The sequence below is a fragment of the Gekko japonicus genome, unplaced genomic scaffold (genome assembly GCF_001447785.1).
Source record: "Gekko japonicus isolate JY-2015 unplaced genomic scaffold, Gekko_japonicus_V1.1 scaffold355, whole genome shotgun sequence".
NCBI lineage: Eukaryota > Metazoa > Chordata > Lepidosauria > Squamata > Gekkonidae > Gekko > Gekko japonicus.
Window position 1 is genome coordinate 1,062,643 of NW_015167066.1, and position 16,550 is coordinate 1,079,192.

The 16,550-nt window shown below is 43.8% G+C and overlaps 1 protein-coding gene across 1 annotated transcript; it reads right to left on the reverse strand.

The window, feature by feature from the left end:
- Window positions 1–9,623: 9,623 nt before the first annotated feature.
- Window positions 9,624–15,211, reverse strand: ZNF367 (zinc finger protein 367). Its single transcript, XM_015412675.1, has 5 exons — window positions 14,733–15,211; window positions 13,113–13,263; window positions 11,317–11,436; window positions 10,008–10,146; window positions 9,624–9,861 (listed from the first exon to the last, which is right to left on the reverse strand). Exons 1-5 carry the CDS (start codon window positions 15,102–15,104, stop codon window positions 9,624–9,626), a joined length of 1,020 nt encoding a protein of 339 aa, XP_015268161.1. The 5' UTR covers window positions 15,105–15,211.
- Window positions 15,212–16,550: the final 1,339 nt, after the last annotated feature.

Genomic DNA, 16,550 nt, shown 5'->3' on the forward strand with positions numbered 1-16,550 from the left:
CCACCCACTCCGCTGCAATGTGTTGCGCTCCCTCTTTTTCTCCCGGTGAAACTTCTTGAAAGCAGGACGGCTATGGCCTGGGCTACGGCGCCCCCTGGTGCAAGATTGGCTGCAGCCCACATTTGCGTCCAGAGCAGGGGTGTCAAACTCATTTGTTATGAGGGCCACATCTGACTTAAATGGCACTTCCTTGGGCCGGGCCACGTGTGCCATAAAATGTTATGCCAGGCACTGGAGATAGTTTACCACTGACCATGACCCACGCCCCTCCTCAGCACCTAACTAACCACCCTTTGTTGGGTTCCCCTGGCTGATGTCACTTGGCCCACCTGGCTTTGGCTTCTGCACCTGTGGCAACAGCATGCAGCACTTCATACTCCAACTCATCAAAAGCTTCTGAAATGTGTCAGACTTTAAACAAATGAGTTTGACAACTCTGGTCTAGGGGGTAGGAAGGGGGGAAGAATGTATAATTTCAGGGACCCATGGATCTCAATATGATACAGTTAGAATAGAGAAGTAGGCTATTTGGTGATGCATATAACAGTAATGTGGCCAGTCCCTGTGCACAGGAGCAGTAAAATCAGGTCACTCACAGATAGTGTGTATATACTAATAGATTGACAGCTTCATATTTTCTGCATACCTAAGAAATTAGAAAAAAAAATTAAAAAGAGCCTGACTGAATAAGCTTCAGGAGGCACAGAACACTGAGGGTGAAAAGGGGACAGGGCAGGGAGTCAGTGTACTGAAGTCCCAAGGAGCTTAAGACATCCCAGCAAGGGAAGACGTTTAGGGTGAACTGTGGTTTCTCACAGGCCCCAGCTTGTATACCTTGCTTTCTGAAGCCTAGAGGTAGACATCCCAGGCATCTAATGTTTCAAGCTCTTTTCTAACAAGAATATAGTGGTACTCCCATCCAATGCATATTATCACAAATGGCTAGTGATGTGAATACTTATCTATTACTTTCCTAATTCATTAGGACAATAATTTTAAGCTTAATAGAGGATTTCTCTGTAATATTGTTAAGTTGTATAAAGTACGTTGACTTAGAATACTGTATTTTGAGGTACTTTTAACAATTTGAAGCATTTCTGATATTACTTTCTGTATTGACAAATTAAAACAATAAAATATTGGAGGGAAAAAAAGAATATAGTGGTAGTATCAATTGGAAGCAGTTGAAGACCTGCATTTCCTAATAACTATTAGGAAGGCCTATCCATTTCTGCATGTCAGAGTATGGTTTGTTACCATCATAGATCAAACAAAACTCATTTTCTAAAAATATATATATATACACACAAAGTGAAATACTGATATTGGCAATCAAATGCTTTTGTACACTGCCAATTTGATTTAGCAAAAGCTCTCCAGCCACAAAACCCTGTATACAGTTTATATATATTTCCCCAGCAACAAACAGTAGAATTCATTTATTGCTCTTCCCCTAGCTTCATGAGGTCCTGGCACGAGCAGACCTTACCATTTTTTGCACTTTCTTGAGAGAACACAAGGTTGTTAGCCTCTTGTTCTGTGAAAGCACTTATGAAGTTACAGTAACAATTTACACACATTTTCCTAACTTACTCTTATATCCTAAGCTCTGAGAATACAGGGAACCTGGTAATTGTTTCATTTTGAAGGAGTGATAGCAATTTCATTGCTAGCAAAACACAAATGTGAGTGGTTCAACTCAATATATCTGCACAGGATTAATAGTCAGTTTTGGAGAGGTACTTAGCAAAGACTTCAGACTTGGTCAATGTAAAGCAAACAAAAATCCTACTTATAAATGCATGCTGATGGAAGTCTGAATTGGCTGTTGCTACCACAAGCATCTCTGCATTTTAGAAAGTTTAGCAATAATATCACCTTACTGAAACTTTGAAAGAGGCAATTTCAGTATTAGAAATGAGGATAAGGGATTTAAAACAAGTCAGCCCATACCTTAATACTATTATGCAAATTTAGAATGTTATTACGGTTCTAGTTATCCCATCTTGAAATGGTTATGCAAGTTGGAAAAGGATATAATAAAGGACAACTATAAGGGGAATGGAATACCACTGCAATGAGGAAAGGGCTAAAGCACTTGTTGGTATTTCAGTCATTGTTGCTCAGCAAACAAAGGTGTCAGGAGAAAATTATGGACAGTGCAGAAAACAATTTCCTTCTATCACAAGGGTGTCAAACATGTGGCCCGCGGGCCAGATGTGGCCCCTGCAGTGCTCCAATCTGGCCCAAGAGCAACTGACTCTGTGCTGCTTCCTGCCTCTTACGTTGCAGCTCCTTTTGGCCAGTCTCTCCTATTTTCTGTTTCAGAGGAGAGAAAGAAAGCCTGAGGCAATTGGCTGAGGGCTCCTTCCCCCCGTCTTCTGTGGAGAGAGGGGGAAGGAAAGAGCCCGAGGGGGGGGGGGATGGCATCTTGTGACACTTTTAAGACCAGCAATGTTTTTATTCCAGGTATAAGCTTTTGTGTGCAAGCACACTTTTTCTTCAGAGAGAGTGGGGGAGGAAAGAGTGCCACCACCCCTTAGGAGAGCGTCATCCCCTTCGTCATCCCCTCGTCACCCCCTCTTCATCCAGTAGTGATAGTTTAGAGGACGGGTTTGATAGTTTATGGCTGGATAGCACATGCCCCAAAAAGAGTTTATTTAAGGAGAAACTCTCCTTTGTCTCTCTGGTTAACCCACCTTCCCCATAGCAGTGCACTAAGGTGCTACAAGTGACTCTACTACTTAAGTTCTCCGGGAGTCGCGACCCAGAGAGCTCACACGTGGTTTGGCTGGTCCTACCTGTGTGCCTTGGAGTTCACAAGCTGCTGCTTTCGGCTGCCCAGCGTTCCAAGGAGGAGAGTTCTTCCTCAGCTGGACCTCAGATGAGTATAGCCGTGCCCCATTGTGTCTTCCCCATTTTGATGCTTTTGTTATTTTCTATGCTGTAATTGTTCTGATGTACTATTGTAACTAAGGAGCTTGTATGAAATTTTATGATTCCGATTTTGTATGACTGCAGAAACCTTTAGTAAAAGACAACATTTATTCTTAATCCTAGCGTGTTGTCTTACTTCCTGGGATACAGCGAGCGTTTCATTGGCCATCTGACCTCTGTATAGACTGGTATAGAACTTACGCACAGCCACAAACACCCAATTTTCCTTGGTAGATAACTTGGATTGGGTCTCCAGGAATTTCCTGGAGAAGTTGGCATAACAAGAGGCAAAGGCCAATGATGCCAGATGTGCAAATGACCTCTGTGTTCTGACTGGCTATGGGGGGGAGAGGAACAGCAAACTGTTTAGAATGTTGGGGGCAGGACTCATGGAACACAGCCAGTGGATAGGGAGACCATCTGAAGTCTGCACACTTGTGTGGGGGGGGGGAAGAGACACAGAGAGAGTCCTGTGTTTAAGACCAACATTTTATTCCAGATATAAGCTTTTGTGTGCCTGCACACTTCAGGGAGGAAAGGAGCCAGAGCGAGGGAGTGAGAGAGAGAATCCCATGGCATTTGGAGATATCCCCCTTTTCATTTCTAACAGATGGGGGGGGGGAGAAGAAGCTTAACAGCACAGCTTGCATTCCTTATTAGTGAAAGGGAGCAAAAAGTCCAGCGGCACCTAAATGACTAACAAAATTTGTGGCAGGACATGAGCTTTCATGAATCACTGCTTACTTCTTCAGATACAGCTGGAATGTGAGTCCATCTGTCCTTATATCTTGGAGAATGAAGTGATTTCAGATGCCAAATGACAGCAGCAGGCATTGGTAATGAGAGAAGAAACCTAGGTCTCAATTCACTTCAGGAGTTTGCACTGTCTTGAGCTTTGTGATCAGTTGCAGTTCAGTAGTCTCTCTTTCTAATTTCCTTTTGAAACTCCTTTGTAAGAGAACTGCTACTCTTAGGTCAGCAACTGAATGCCCTGGAAGGTTAAAATGCCTTCTGAGAGAAATATCCCTTAATGCAGAGGTGTCAAACTCTGTTTAACTCTGTTAAAAGAGCAAAATCTGACATGAACGTCACTTTGTCGGGCCGGGCCATGCGTGCCATAAAATGTAACACAAGGTACCAGAGATATAAACTTTATAAAGGTGATGTCAGATGCCGAATGGCAATAGCAGGCTCGATTGGATTAGGTGTGATATGCAGAGGGGTAGTAGGCATGGATTTATCAGCATTGATAATGAGACAGGAAACCTAGCTCTTGATTCAGTCCAGGAGGATGCAAAGAATGGACATAAGTTTGACATTAGAAACCACAACATTCAAAAACCAGTAGGGGAACATTTTAACCTTTCAGGACATTCAGTTGCTGACCTAAGAGTAGCAGTTCTCTTACAAAGGAATTTCAAAGGGAGATTAGAGAGACTGCTGAATTGCAACTGATAATGAAGCTCAAGACAATCCATCCTCCTGAACTGAGACCTGGGTTTCTTCTCTTATTACCAGTGCCCACTATTGTTACTTACATCTGAAATCACTCCACTCTCCAAGATATAAGGACAGATGGACTCACATTTTAGCTGTATCTGGAGCAGTGACCCACAAAAACTTATGCCCTGCCACAAATTTTGTTAGTCATTAAAGTGCTATTGGATACTTGCTCCTTTCACTAATAAAGATGGCAAGCTGTGCTGTTAGGTATCTTTTTCCCCCCTATCTGTTAGAATTGGAAAGGGGGAATCTCTCCAAGTGAAATAATGTGTCCATTTCAGACTGGGCAAATTCCACTCAGTGCTAGTTAAAAAGGCACGCGGGGGGGAATGTGAAAAAAGGCAGCCAGTGACTTCCAGTTTTTGGCGGCACAATGGCGGACGCAATCCTTGTGAGCTCCCAGGGGCGCAATCTGAACACCAGTGGTTAGGAGGGGGGGGCTGTTCGCTACCCCCCCGGAGCCCCTTGGGATAGGGCTCCTAGCCAGGGGGCTTTTGAGGGATTGCCTCTTCAATCGGCTCGATGCTGGGGAATTGAGGCTTCCCTCCGCCCCGAAGGTCCTACCGCTATGCAGCATGGCAAAAGAGTCGCTGACCGGGACAAGCGCATGAAGATCTGGCGATTTACACATACCTTAAGACCAACGATGAACTGTGAGTTGAGTTGAAAGCAGAACACTGAACTTTGGCAAGAAAGCCCCTCTGTTATAAGCGAGCGTGGGGAGGGGGGGGAACTCCCAGACGCGAAATCCAAACGGAGCATTTTAAAAAGAGGGCGCTGGATGTAAAAGCCATAGAACTGATTTAATACACAAAAGCGCAGTAAAACATTTTAGTGGAAAGCAGAGACTTTGGCAAACTTTCTTAAAAGTAAATAATCCTCAAAAATGGCTGGGCGGAGAGGCGATAAAGAGAAACCATCGCAGTTAAAGCCTCCTCCTGGAAGTAGAAGCCCATGATCGGAAGTTACCAGCGAACTTTCACAGCTATTAGCTGACTCTTTGCGGCCTCTGCTGGACCAGATGACTAACATCAATCAGCAACTGACTGCTTTGAACCAGAACTTCGCTGCACAACAACTGGAACTAAACGAAACTAAAAAACTATCAGAGCAAACAGCAGAAACACTGAAGGAAGTTAATGCCAAATCTAAAAAAGGTGAAGAAGTGTGTACAGGAGTTGGAAAAGAAAAGAATTTCTGATGAATCTCAGCTGTTGCAATTACAAATGGAAAAAGCAAGTTTTATCCTGAGATTCCAGGGGGTTCCTGAGACAAAAGGAGAGAATCTAAAACAAATGCTGGCTGATCTAATCTCACCAGTTGCAGATTTGAAAACGGAATATCTTCAAAGCAAAATGGATGTGATCTACAGATCATATTCAGAATATATTAAGAAAAATAATCTGCCTGGAGAAATAGTGGTTAGATTCTCAAAAAGACATGTGAGGGATCAAATCTTGAAAGCAACAACAGGAACAGCCCTGAAAGTCAATGGAAATACCATTCAGATTTTAAAAGACATTCCATTTGAAATCAGAAAGAAGAGGAAGAAATTCAAAGACTTGGCTTTGTTTTTACAAACAAACAAACAACATGGTACAAATGGTTGATCCCCGAAGGCCTACTCTTCAGAATAAATGATAAAAAAGAAAGAATTGACTTGTTAAGAAAGCAAATGAGTTTTTGAAGCAGCAACTGGGAAGGTCCAGAGAAGACGACAAAGAAGACAATCAAGATAAAGAAAGCGGTGAAGACACTTCCTCAACTATTGAGGACTCTGAGTCAGACTTGGGTGCTGTGGCCCCCAAAAGAGACTATGATTTGAGGAAAAGAAAAGCCAAGTAATGAGATGCTGAGGAACTCTGAATTCCACTTTCAAGAAGCTGTATCTTTTTTTTTTATTTGATGCTTTTGTGATTGTCTTAATCAGTAATTAATATCGGGTTTTGGGGAATAGTGGCTAGATTTAAACGTTCAAGCTCATTGTAATATTAATAGAATAGATTAATATTGTATAAGCTTATGTAATGATCTTCACTACTTGGGTTTTTAGTAGTTAACTTTCCTTTCTCCTGTAGATATTAGATTCCCTATCCCAATTATCTTTTTGGTTTATAGAAATGCAATTAAAAAAAAATCCCCTTTGGGGGGCCCAAAAAAAGGCAGCCAGTGAGGAAGAGGGAGGGAGATGTTTTGGAACCATAACATATTTTTAAATACTTAGCCATTAAACAATGGAATCCAATCTAAATGTTGTAATTCCTAATCAGGGTCTTTTTGAAAGAAAATAAGACTCTGGATAGAAATCTAATCTTTAAAAAACACTTTCTGGATAAGCCGAAATAATTTCCTTTTAATTCCCCCTATCCCAGATACATCTCTTTCCTGCCCCCCCTCCTTTTTCAACCTGTGTGAACGTGATCAGGTCTCAAAATAAATAGCAGAGCAGGGCAATCTCAATGTAAATTATGCTTCTCAGACGAATCCCCCCTCCCAAGCAGTGTGTATGCACATGAAAGCTTATACCTGGAATAAAACTTTGTTGGTCTTAAAGATGACACAGTAGAACCCCGACTTTGCTCTCTCTCTCAAAAGGGCACTCTTGCTTGCTTTCCCTCCCTTCCTCCCCAAAGGAGGACAAGGGGAGAAGAGACTTCAGCCAATGGAGCGAAGGGAGGCTTGGCTTTGTAACTCTCCCCATGTGATTGCAGCCCCAGGGAAGGAAGCATGAGAGAACAGATGCTCATGGCCTGGATAGGAGCCCTGCAAATCTTATGTTTGACACACCTGTCTGAAGGAGTTCACTATAAGCCCAAGGAATTCACCGTAAGCCCTGTAACTGAAGACCATGATTTAGCACTGTATCAGAACCAAGTTAGTAGTGCTTTTATTTTTAAAAAACACTGAATAGACAAGAGCTTTGATATACGTAAACTGCTTACCATTATCCTCCACATTGAAAGGAGCACCACCTTGACATTCTCAGTGCACACACTCAGACACAACACCACTAGGCATACATTAGCACTCCTGTAAACTTCTGATTATCTCTAGGTTATGAATGTAAGCAAAACAAAGACAAAAGATTCAGACAACTTTTTATTCAAAGCTTATTAGAATTACAGCATTTCAAATCATGCTTAAAACTACAGCTTAATCATAGGAAGCATACAATTCTTGAACCACCATTTTTTAAAGCCAACATTTTTAAAGCCACACATGTAACTTTTTTGCTTGTAGGTTTCCCAAAGATGTATTTTATACACAATTGGTTAAGCAGCTTGACCTTGCCAACAAATAGGCAGAATTTAACAAGTTTTGATCAACTACCTGTTTTCAATATGCACTCAGTGTAACTGATATTGACACAGAGAAGTTTGTGCATTCTGATAAAGAACTGGGGCCAGTTTGCATAACTAGTGATATATGCATAAGTTTTATGTGAAGTGCAAATGTCTTTCCCTGCTAAGTCAGCTCCAGGAAGAGCATCAAAGTTGATGCTGGAAGGCTCTTAGCCTATTTTCTAAGGATACTTGTACTTTTTATGCAACCAGAAGCCCAAATTGAAGTGCTTTGCTTTAATGATGTAGAGGTGCCAGATAGATTTAGAAGTGAACAAGCCAAGAAGTGACAATGCTAAGATTCAATTCCAATGAAGTTCACTGCATTCCCTGTCTGGCCATTTGTTTACATTAACACAATTCTAATGATATGTCAACAGCTAAAAAAAGCTATCTGTATCTTCATCTTGCAAATTTGCCATTTGTAATTATTTTTATTAAAGGGCATGCTAAGCCCAGTACCAGTTTGAATCACAGAAGTGGAAGGTTAGTTGGTCATGAATCTGACGCTTCATATGTTTATGCTAATAGCTCCCCTTTCCCACCTCCTAAAACCAGCAAGTATTAGAATTTTCTGTCTGCTATGCACCTCTACTCATTTTGTTCACACAAGAACAATCTATCAAGACACAAGCCCGGCATATAATAATTTACTTAAAATCACTAATAATAATAATGTGTTCTGCTAAAACATTATTTTCCTTTCAGTGCTCAAAAGCACTAATCAAAAACCACATTTTTATTTGGAGGAAAAAAAATACTATGCCACACATTTCACACTTCAACTACTGCTGGAAGCCTATATTCCTAGCTATACAGCCAATACAGTAACTGTACTACAGTTAGTGAACACAAACGTAGCATGTAATTTTGAAATAAAGCAATAAGGTGGCGTTATGCAAGAAAAGAGCTGCAAGAAAGTTTTGAAGCAGTACTTTTAGTGTTTGCTAATGAGTCTTATAAAATATTTTACTATAAATCAGTACTATCCTGCAAATATCCCTATTAACAAAATACACATGCCATTGTTACAGGGTCTACGAAGTCTGAAAAAAATCCACATCCTGTGTGATGTTACCATGATGCCTAGAATTTGCAAGACTACATCACGAAGTTATAGGCAAGTCCAACAATGTGCAAATGTTCCCAACATTCCGTAAGGAATACGAAGTGCTACTCAACCAAGAGACTGCCAAGATCTCAGTCCACATCAGTAAAGTCAGCCTTAATGTCAGCAGTCACAGTAAAGATCCTGAACAACGCATCACCTGGTTCTTCAATGCTACTACAAGGTTAGGACTGCTGTTCTAGAAGCCTTGTCAGTAATGCTAGGTAAAATATTGACATTTGAAAACCACGGTTCCTACTTACATCCAACTTTAAAATAGTCTTTCAACTATTTTCTTTCAATACGTGTACCATTATTCTAAAGTGATGAGTTCAGAAAGTGCTTCCTGTGAGGACTGCATCAAAGAAAGACTGGCATCCTGATTTAAACATTTTTACATGGAGGAAAGTTCCCCTGATAGCACAGTGGCTTACTTCCATGTAACTGTGAATAGCAGCACAGCCCTAACCTTGCAAATCTAGCATTCAATATAATGAATTTTTCACCCTGCATTACGCAGCCTATTTACAAAATACTTTAAAAAGCTTTATATCTGACTTTACCTTACAAAAAAGTGCAATTCTCTTACCCCATCTTCTCGGGGCAACAACATTCTTCATAAATTCTACAGAATAGCAGCCTATGAAAGCAAATAAGGTGCTTAGCTTATGCTGAGGAGCTAACTTTTTAAGTACCAAAATGCAGTACATTTATCAGCAGGTTCAGTTTTTCTACTACTGTCGCAGTGGAGCTCCATCCAGGTTTGCAAGCTCAATGAGTGCTAGTGCCCCATGTAAGCGTTCACGTTGTTCCTGAAGGCGACTACAGGCAGCTGAATGGGTAGTACTCTTTTCCTCATCCTCATCTTCATCAGACTGGAGATACTCCATGGGATCTTGCTGCTCCTGATCAGGCTTATGAGTAGCTTTGCTTCTTAATGTAGGAGTACGTTGATCTCTCATCTCCCAGTATCTATAAGGATGAAACTTAACATTAGACATTGTCGTGGCAGAATTGTCTTCAGTTAGCTTCTTATGAAGATTTTCCATTTAGTTAAGCTAAGGAAAGACCACTCAGAAGGGACAACAAGTATAAAGCCAATCCATTCATCCACTTACTTTGCCAGCCATTCAGCAACAGCTTTATTATCTGCTGTTTGTTTTTTATTCAACCTGTCTGTAGGTTCCTCTCTCCTCAGCCTTGCATAGGGATGCTTGGGACAGTGACGGTTTGCATGTGTGAATCTGCTTACACATCCTTATTAGAAGAAAAAGAATCACTTAGCACCAAGATGAAGGTTTTATACATGCACTATAAAATTTAACATTTTTGTATTTAACCTCATAAAGAAAAGATTAGTGGGCCCAACAACCAAAGTTACAACAAATTCACACAATTTAGCCACGGATTTAGGATTCCATAATCCATAGCACCTTAAAATTTCCCTTGTATATTCAAGCCAACCCACCACCTTGAAGTCCCCCATTTACCTAGGCTGCATAGGATAGTTTCCTATAGTCACACTCTCACTGGACATCAGCTTATTGCTTATGTTCTCCCCCTGCCATTTTTGCAAGCCACATATTTAACCCCAACCCCTGTGCCTATTCCTCAGAAAACGAGGCAGGCATGCCTTTGCAGAAACAACCCAAACCACAGAGAAGATGGTTCCCTTTCCTGTGCTTCATTTGTAGCAGGGTTCACTCGGGATAAACTCCAGAATCTCTTTTCAGTACTAAGACCAAGTCCTGGAGTGTAAGAAACAGTACCTTTGAATGTGCAGAGAAAGCATTTTCCTTACTGAGGATTAAACAAAGATTCGGACTTATAAGGCTTCTAGCCTGTGTTCTCTCCTAAATTAATGCTGGTTCCCATCTCCTTTGCCAAAAATAATGGGTGATCCATACACTATTGTTCTCTACAAAACTTCTTCTGGTCCCCAACTTCTACTTGTTCCTTACAAAAATGTTCCATCCCACCCAATTACCTGCCTTCCCCAGCAAATTATCCATTCTTTGTCCCCACTCAGAACTGCTTTGTCCCAGGAATCCACAAAGGATCTCCACTATTTTATAAAATCCATTCTAGAACATTCCCCCCAAGCATCTTCTCTTCTCAATTGCCCATTAACAATCGATTCTGGTGAGGTTTCACTGCTGAGTGTGTTAGAAGATGTCAAATAAACATTTTTCAAAACATACCCTGCTTTTGAAAATTTGGTCAGGCTCTGATCCACTCATTTCAGTAGAAGAATTAACCACATAAACTGAGCAGTGAAAACAATAAGAATTCAGCTTTTCTTTGGCTTTGTTGTTAGACCAGTCGTATATGCCTCCTTTCTTCTCTTTCAGGCTATCACCTTCTCCAAAAAAAATGATATACCTCAGACTGTATTCACAGCATTTTCTATGAGAAAAAAATGCTCACCATTTTCTGAACAAACAAAAGGTTTTTCTCCTGTATGGAGACGTTGATGCGTTTTAAGTTGCCCACTCTGAACAAAAGCTTTCCCACACTCAGGGTAGTCACACAAATAAGGCCTTTCACCTGGAGAAAGAAAGTAAATAGTTACTTTCCCTTTGAAGTTATACAAGGAGTCTCTGTGCAGAAATTAAGCCATCTAAAGCTTGTTCTGGAACTGTGCCATCGTTACCAGTTTTGTTACGTTATACTCAAATTTTATTCTCATTCTGCTGCTGGAAAGGGCAGGATGGGTCTCTTTTGACCAGTACGATATGCTGGGGATCATGGGACCTTTGTGTACAAAAGCCATATGGAATGGGACTGTAGTATGGAGCAGGGACTGAGTGACAAAGTTGGCTGGATCCAACCTTACATTTAGTTACTATGAAAAAGATGCTAAATAAATAAATCAGATTAGAAGCAAGTAATAAGTATGGCTTGAAACTAGATCTATGTGAAACAAAAAGCAAGGTGTGCCATTTTTCTTGATTCACCTTCCCTGCTGTACCCCTATATGAAGTAAAAGAAGAGTAGGTTTTAATACCCCACTTTTCTCTATTTTAAGAGCCTCAAAGCAGCTTACAACCGCCTTCCCTTCCTCTCCCCACAACAGACACCTTGTGAGGTAAGTGAGGCTGAGAGAGTTCTGAGAACTGTGACTGGTCCAAGATCACCCTGCAAGCTTCATGTGGAAGAATGGGGAATCAAATCCGGTTCTCCAGATTAGAGTCTGCTGCTCTTAACCCCTACACCATGCTAGCTCTCTATCCCAAGTTATTCCTGTTGGTCTCCTGACCCTTAGGAATAGCATTTTCAGGAGAGAGGGGAGCTAGGTGCTGCTGGAAAGTCACATTTTGCAAATAAGGCAGTCAAAGATCACTGGACAAGCCAACATTTAAGATTTAGAGCAGTTCAATGCAACTGAATACAGTGCAAGCAAAATTAGGAATCCTGATTCCATGGAAAGAATCTGGTTAAGCACTTATTTATCCATTAAAATAAGAATGTGTTTAAAGTCAATCATCATTACAATGAACAAAAATAGTGTCTTTGCTCAGCTATTTTCTGCACTCTTGCTCCCCCTACTGGTTAAGCATATGTTTCTCATAATAAAAACAATGGCTTTTAGAAGCATTTAACTCTAGAACATGGGCAACAAAAGAGAACTTCAAAATAACTCATTGGTGTCCTCCGCCAAAGTATCCATGAAAACGCAGAATCTTAGCCCTACGAAAACCTTCATTTGCGTAAAGTACAAGGAGGACACAAACTTTAACCCCCTGAAGTTAGGGAATGCTTCATTACTCTCAGAAGGCTTTTTGGTGACTCTGTGCCAGCGTAAAATCTCAGCAGTGCAATGCAGAAACCACAAAGGGCAACAATTAGAGGAAGAGGAGGAGATTGGATTTATCCCCCGCCCTTCACTTGGAGTCTCAGAGCGGCTTACAAACTCCTTTCCTTTCCCTTCCCCTCCCCACAACAGACACCCTGTGAGGTGGGTGGGGCTGAGAGAACTCTGAGACAAACTGCTCTTTTTCAAGGACAGCTGAGCCAGAGCTTGTGACTGACCCAAGGTCACATCAGCAGGTGCAAGTGGAGGAGTGGGGAATCAAACCCGGCTCTCCCAGATTAGAGTCCGCACACTTAACCACTACACCAAACTGGCTCTCACCAAAGGAACTGAACAAGTGGTTTTCTATTATTTCCTGGGGTTTGAAAGAACATGGGTGATCAGTTTTATTCCTCAACACTCCACTTACCAGTATGAGTTCTTTTGTGTGCCTGTAAGGATTTCTCTCGTGGGAAGACTCTGTTGCAAACATTACAACGAATTCTGCTAGATGAATTCTCTCCCTCGCTTATTAGATCTCGGACGGTGTCTGCTCTTGGTCGGCCTCTTCTAATCCCATCCTAGTAAGTAAACATACACAACCAAGAACAGATGTTTATCAAATAACTGCCAGGGTGAGTTTAAGATGGACATTACAAACATTAATCTAATGGAACAAAACAGGAACTGGGGCGAAGGGCAGTCAGACAATAGCTAGCACAGTCACTTATCAGTTGGGGCCTGCACACTGATAAAGGACCCACTACTGACCAGACTCCATCCCTCATCACTGCTGGATGTGCAGCAGTGAAAAAGAGCAGCAACAACCAGGTAAAACAACAAGGCTGAATTTGGGGGACTTCACAGATGGAGAAAAAATACTGCTTTGAGGCTGGTGGGTGCAATGGGTACATTTTGTGGCACGCAGGGCTCTAGTCGGGGGGGAGCTCTCAGGTACGGAGCTCCGGAAGAGATCCTCTAGGGGGCGGGGCGGTCACGTGGTGAAGCCCCGCCCCCTTCTTTACCCCGCCCTCTGCTTCGATCCTCATTCCGTTTGGGAATGAGGATGAAGCAGGAGGGTAAGTAGCCGGGCCTTCTGACACACTTCCGGTGATGTCAGGGGGTGTGGCCTTCTGTCACTTCCGGAGATGTCAGGGGGCGTGGCATATGCAAATAAGTTATGCTAATGAGTTATGCTAATGAGCTCCGGCAGCTCTTTTTCTACAACAAGACCCCTGGTGGCACGTAACAATAACTGCTAAGCATGACTCCTCATTTCTACAATCTATAATGATGCATAAGCTTTGAAGCCTATTTGTGACACATGCAGAGATCTACCATGCTCGTCATTGTATTAAATACTTTGCACAAGACGCTTGCAATGACACCCTTACAGGCTGTTCTGCTGGCTCAGCTCTTGCCTGTCAACATACCTCCAAAAAGGGAAACTTCCCATTTTACCCATTTTGACAACTTTCGGAATTCCTGCCTTCGCGTTGTCAGAAAGCCAAGGAAGCTGCCAATGTAGAAGCTAAATAATGATGTATAAAGGAGTCCCTCACAGATATCCCCTAACGCCATGGGAATCCCCGCGATACAGCTCTCACTCTGTTTACAACGACGAGCGCACGGGTCACTAACTGAAGGGGGGGGGGTTAGAAAAAATAACAGCGCGTGCGCGGGCACTACCTGTTTAGTCGCGCGCACATTCTGTGGCTTATTAGTACAATAGCGCGCGCGCAACCAAGCACTGGCTTGCCGCCGACATGGGGGGGAAAAATCGGGTTTTGGCGCGCGGAGGTGTCGTCATTAAGAGTGTGAATCACTCGCGGAAATGACTTAACTTTAAGCCTCGGGCGATTCGAGAAAGGAGGGAATGGGGTGTGTGTGTGTGTGGCCGTGTTCCAACGTTCACAGGGACCCTTTAAAAGCAGCCTTTCCCCCAACGGTCGCCGGCTGCGCGCGCGCGTTCGGAAGCCCCTTCGTCCTTCGTCTCCACTGCTGGCAACCCAGCCAGCCTCTGTCAAACGGCGCTCCCGAGTCCACTCACCCTCAAGTGTCCGCTGCTCCCAATGCCGCTGTCCGGGCTGCCCGCTTCTTCGTCGTCCGCGCCCGAACGGCCGCCTGCGTCTCTGGCCCCGTGGCTGTTCCCTCCACCTCCATCGCAGAGAGGCTGAGTCGTAGCCGGCGGAGGGCTGAGAGTGACGTTGTGCGCGTTCTCTCCCCAGCGCCAGGGGTACACCATGAAGTCGCTGAAGCCCGGACTGGTGGGGATGGGCGGCGGCGGAGGAGCCCGGGCGAGCTCCTCGCTGCCTCTGCGCGGCGGCTTGATCGGGGTGGTTTTGATGACAGAGACCAAGACGCGCTTCGGTGAATCCCCCGAAAACAAGATCACAGGCGCAGGGCCCGGCCTCTCAGACATCCTGCGCCAAAACTCGCCCCCTTCCCAAGCCGATCCGGCGCTGCCGCTCCCGACTCTTCCTATGGTCCGGCAGGAACGCCTCAGGCTTGCATTACAGGGGAGCTGCAAAGAGCTCTTATGGGGACGCAGGCCGGCAGGCAGCCGCGCTCCGGCTCCCAGTCGGCTAACAGCCGCGGCCTCTTTCCAAAGGTGGTTAGCGGCAGCCGCCTCGACTCCACCGAATCCTAGACTTTCCCGCGTTACATTTCGCGCCTGGGCGGGACCAATCACCAAGTCGGGCTAAGGCGTCAGGAGAGTGACGGCCGCTGTAGCCAATGGCTAGGTAAAACACGGGCACTCCCTTCCAGTTCAAAGGCGGAGAGCCGACCGAAAGGATGTACTGGGTCGGGCTTATCCGTGCTCGTCCACCACCATTGGTCTACGGACTCTAACGCTAGCCAACAGAATTCGAAAGTTCGGTGGAGGGGCGGGTCGCCGGCATCCCACCAAGACCCGCCTCTCGTGTTCGTTCTGTGAAAGAGTTGAGCTAGTGTCGATCGACTTAGGTCCGGAAAGAGGCGGGCTTTGTAGTTGGCGGTTAAATACGCATGAAACATGGTCGGGGAAGAGGCGGGGCGGATAAAGGTTTGGCGGGTTGTTCAGTCTCCTGGCCTATCATAACTGCCAAACCAGTTTCCTGGGTGCTTTCTCCAACACATGGCTACCGATTATCATGTGATACATTTAAAAAGCAGTGGCCTGTAGGAGGGGAATACAATACTTTTTAGGACCCCAAATCCCTCCCGTTATAAGGGCAAGGAGTGTGTAATTCTTAAATAATAACGATGTGGTATAGTAATTGCTTACAGTATCTTCCAACTTCTTAAATTTTTGGCCTTTCAATTATCTTCCTCCACAGTAGGGTGTCCCACCAACACTTTTAAAAGGTGCCATACAAGTATTTTAAGAAAGTGAGCAGGGCCAGATGGGGCTTTTGCCCAGCACGGTTTCTGACGAGCTGTTGAAGATCTTATTGACTGTGCAGATTCTGTAAAAAGTTGCTTTAGCAGCAGTTGCCTCAAAGCATAAGGATCTTCACTGCATAGCTGAAAATAAGTGTGTAAGTAACTTTTTCCCACCATAGAAAACAATGGAGGGGATCGGGGCAACCTGTTTGGGGGCCCATAGAATTGGACCCCCTGGTTCAATGTTCCTGAAACATGGCAGGTATCTTGGGGAGAGGCTCCAACAGCTGCCCTGCGATATTGGAGCCTCTCCCTCAAACCCCCTCTCCTCCAGCCCCCAGAACATACCCTATGTTTTCACCATTGACTTCAATGGCCCATAGGATATAATGGGGCAGAACTGCAGGAAGCCGATTCAGATCAGAGAATCTGATCCGGCCCGGAGCAGCCTGAAAGGGGCCCGAATGCACATCCCTCCAGCAGCTGGCTTGCTCAGGCTCTC

Coding starts and splice junctions, on each gene's coding strand:
- ZNF367 (XM_015412675.1), bottom strand. CDS start 15,104: ATGTCTGAGAGGCCGGGCCCTGCGCCTGTGATCTTGTTTTCGGGGGAT. Junction 13,264..14,732: donor GGAGCAGCGGACACTTGAGG/GTGAGTGGACTC, acceptor TTTACTTACTAG/GATGGGATTAGAAGAGGCCG. Junction 9,862..10,007: donor GTTGCTGAATGGCTGGCAAA/GTAAGTGGATGA, acceptor TCATCCTTATAG/ATACTGGGAGATGAGAGATC.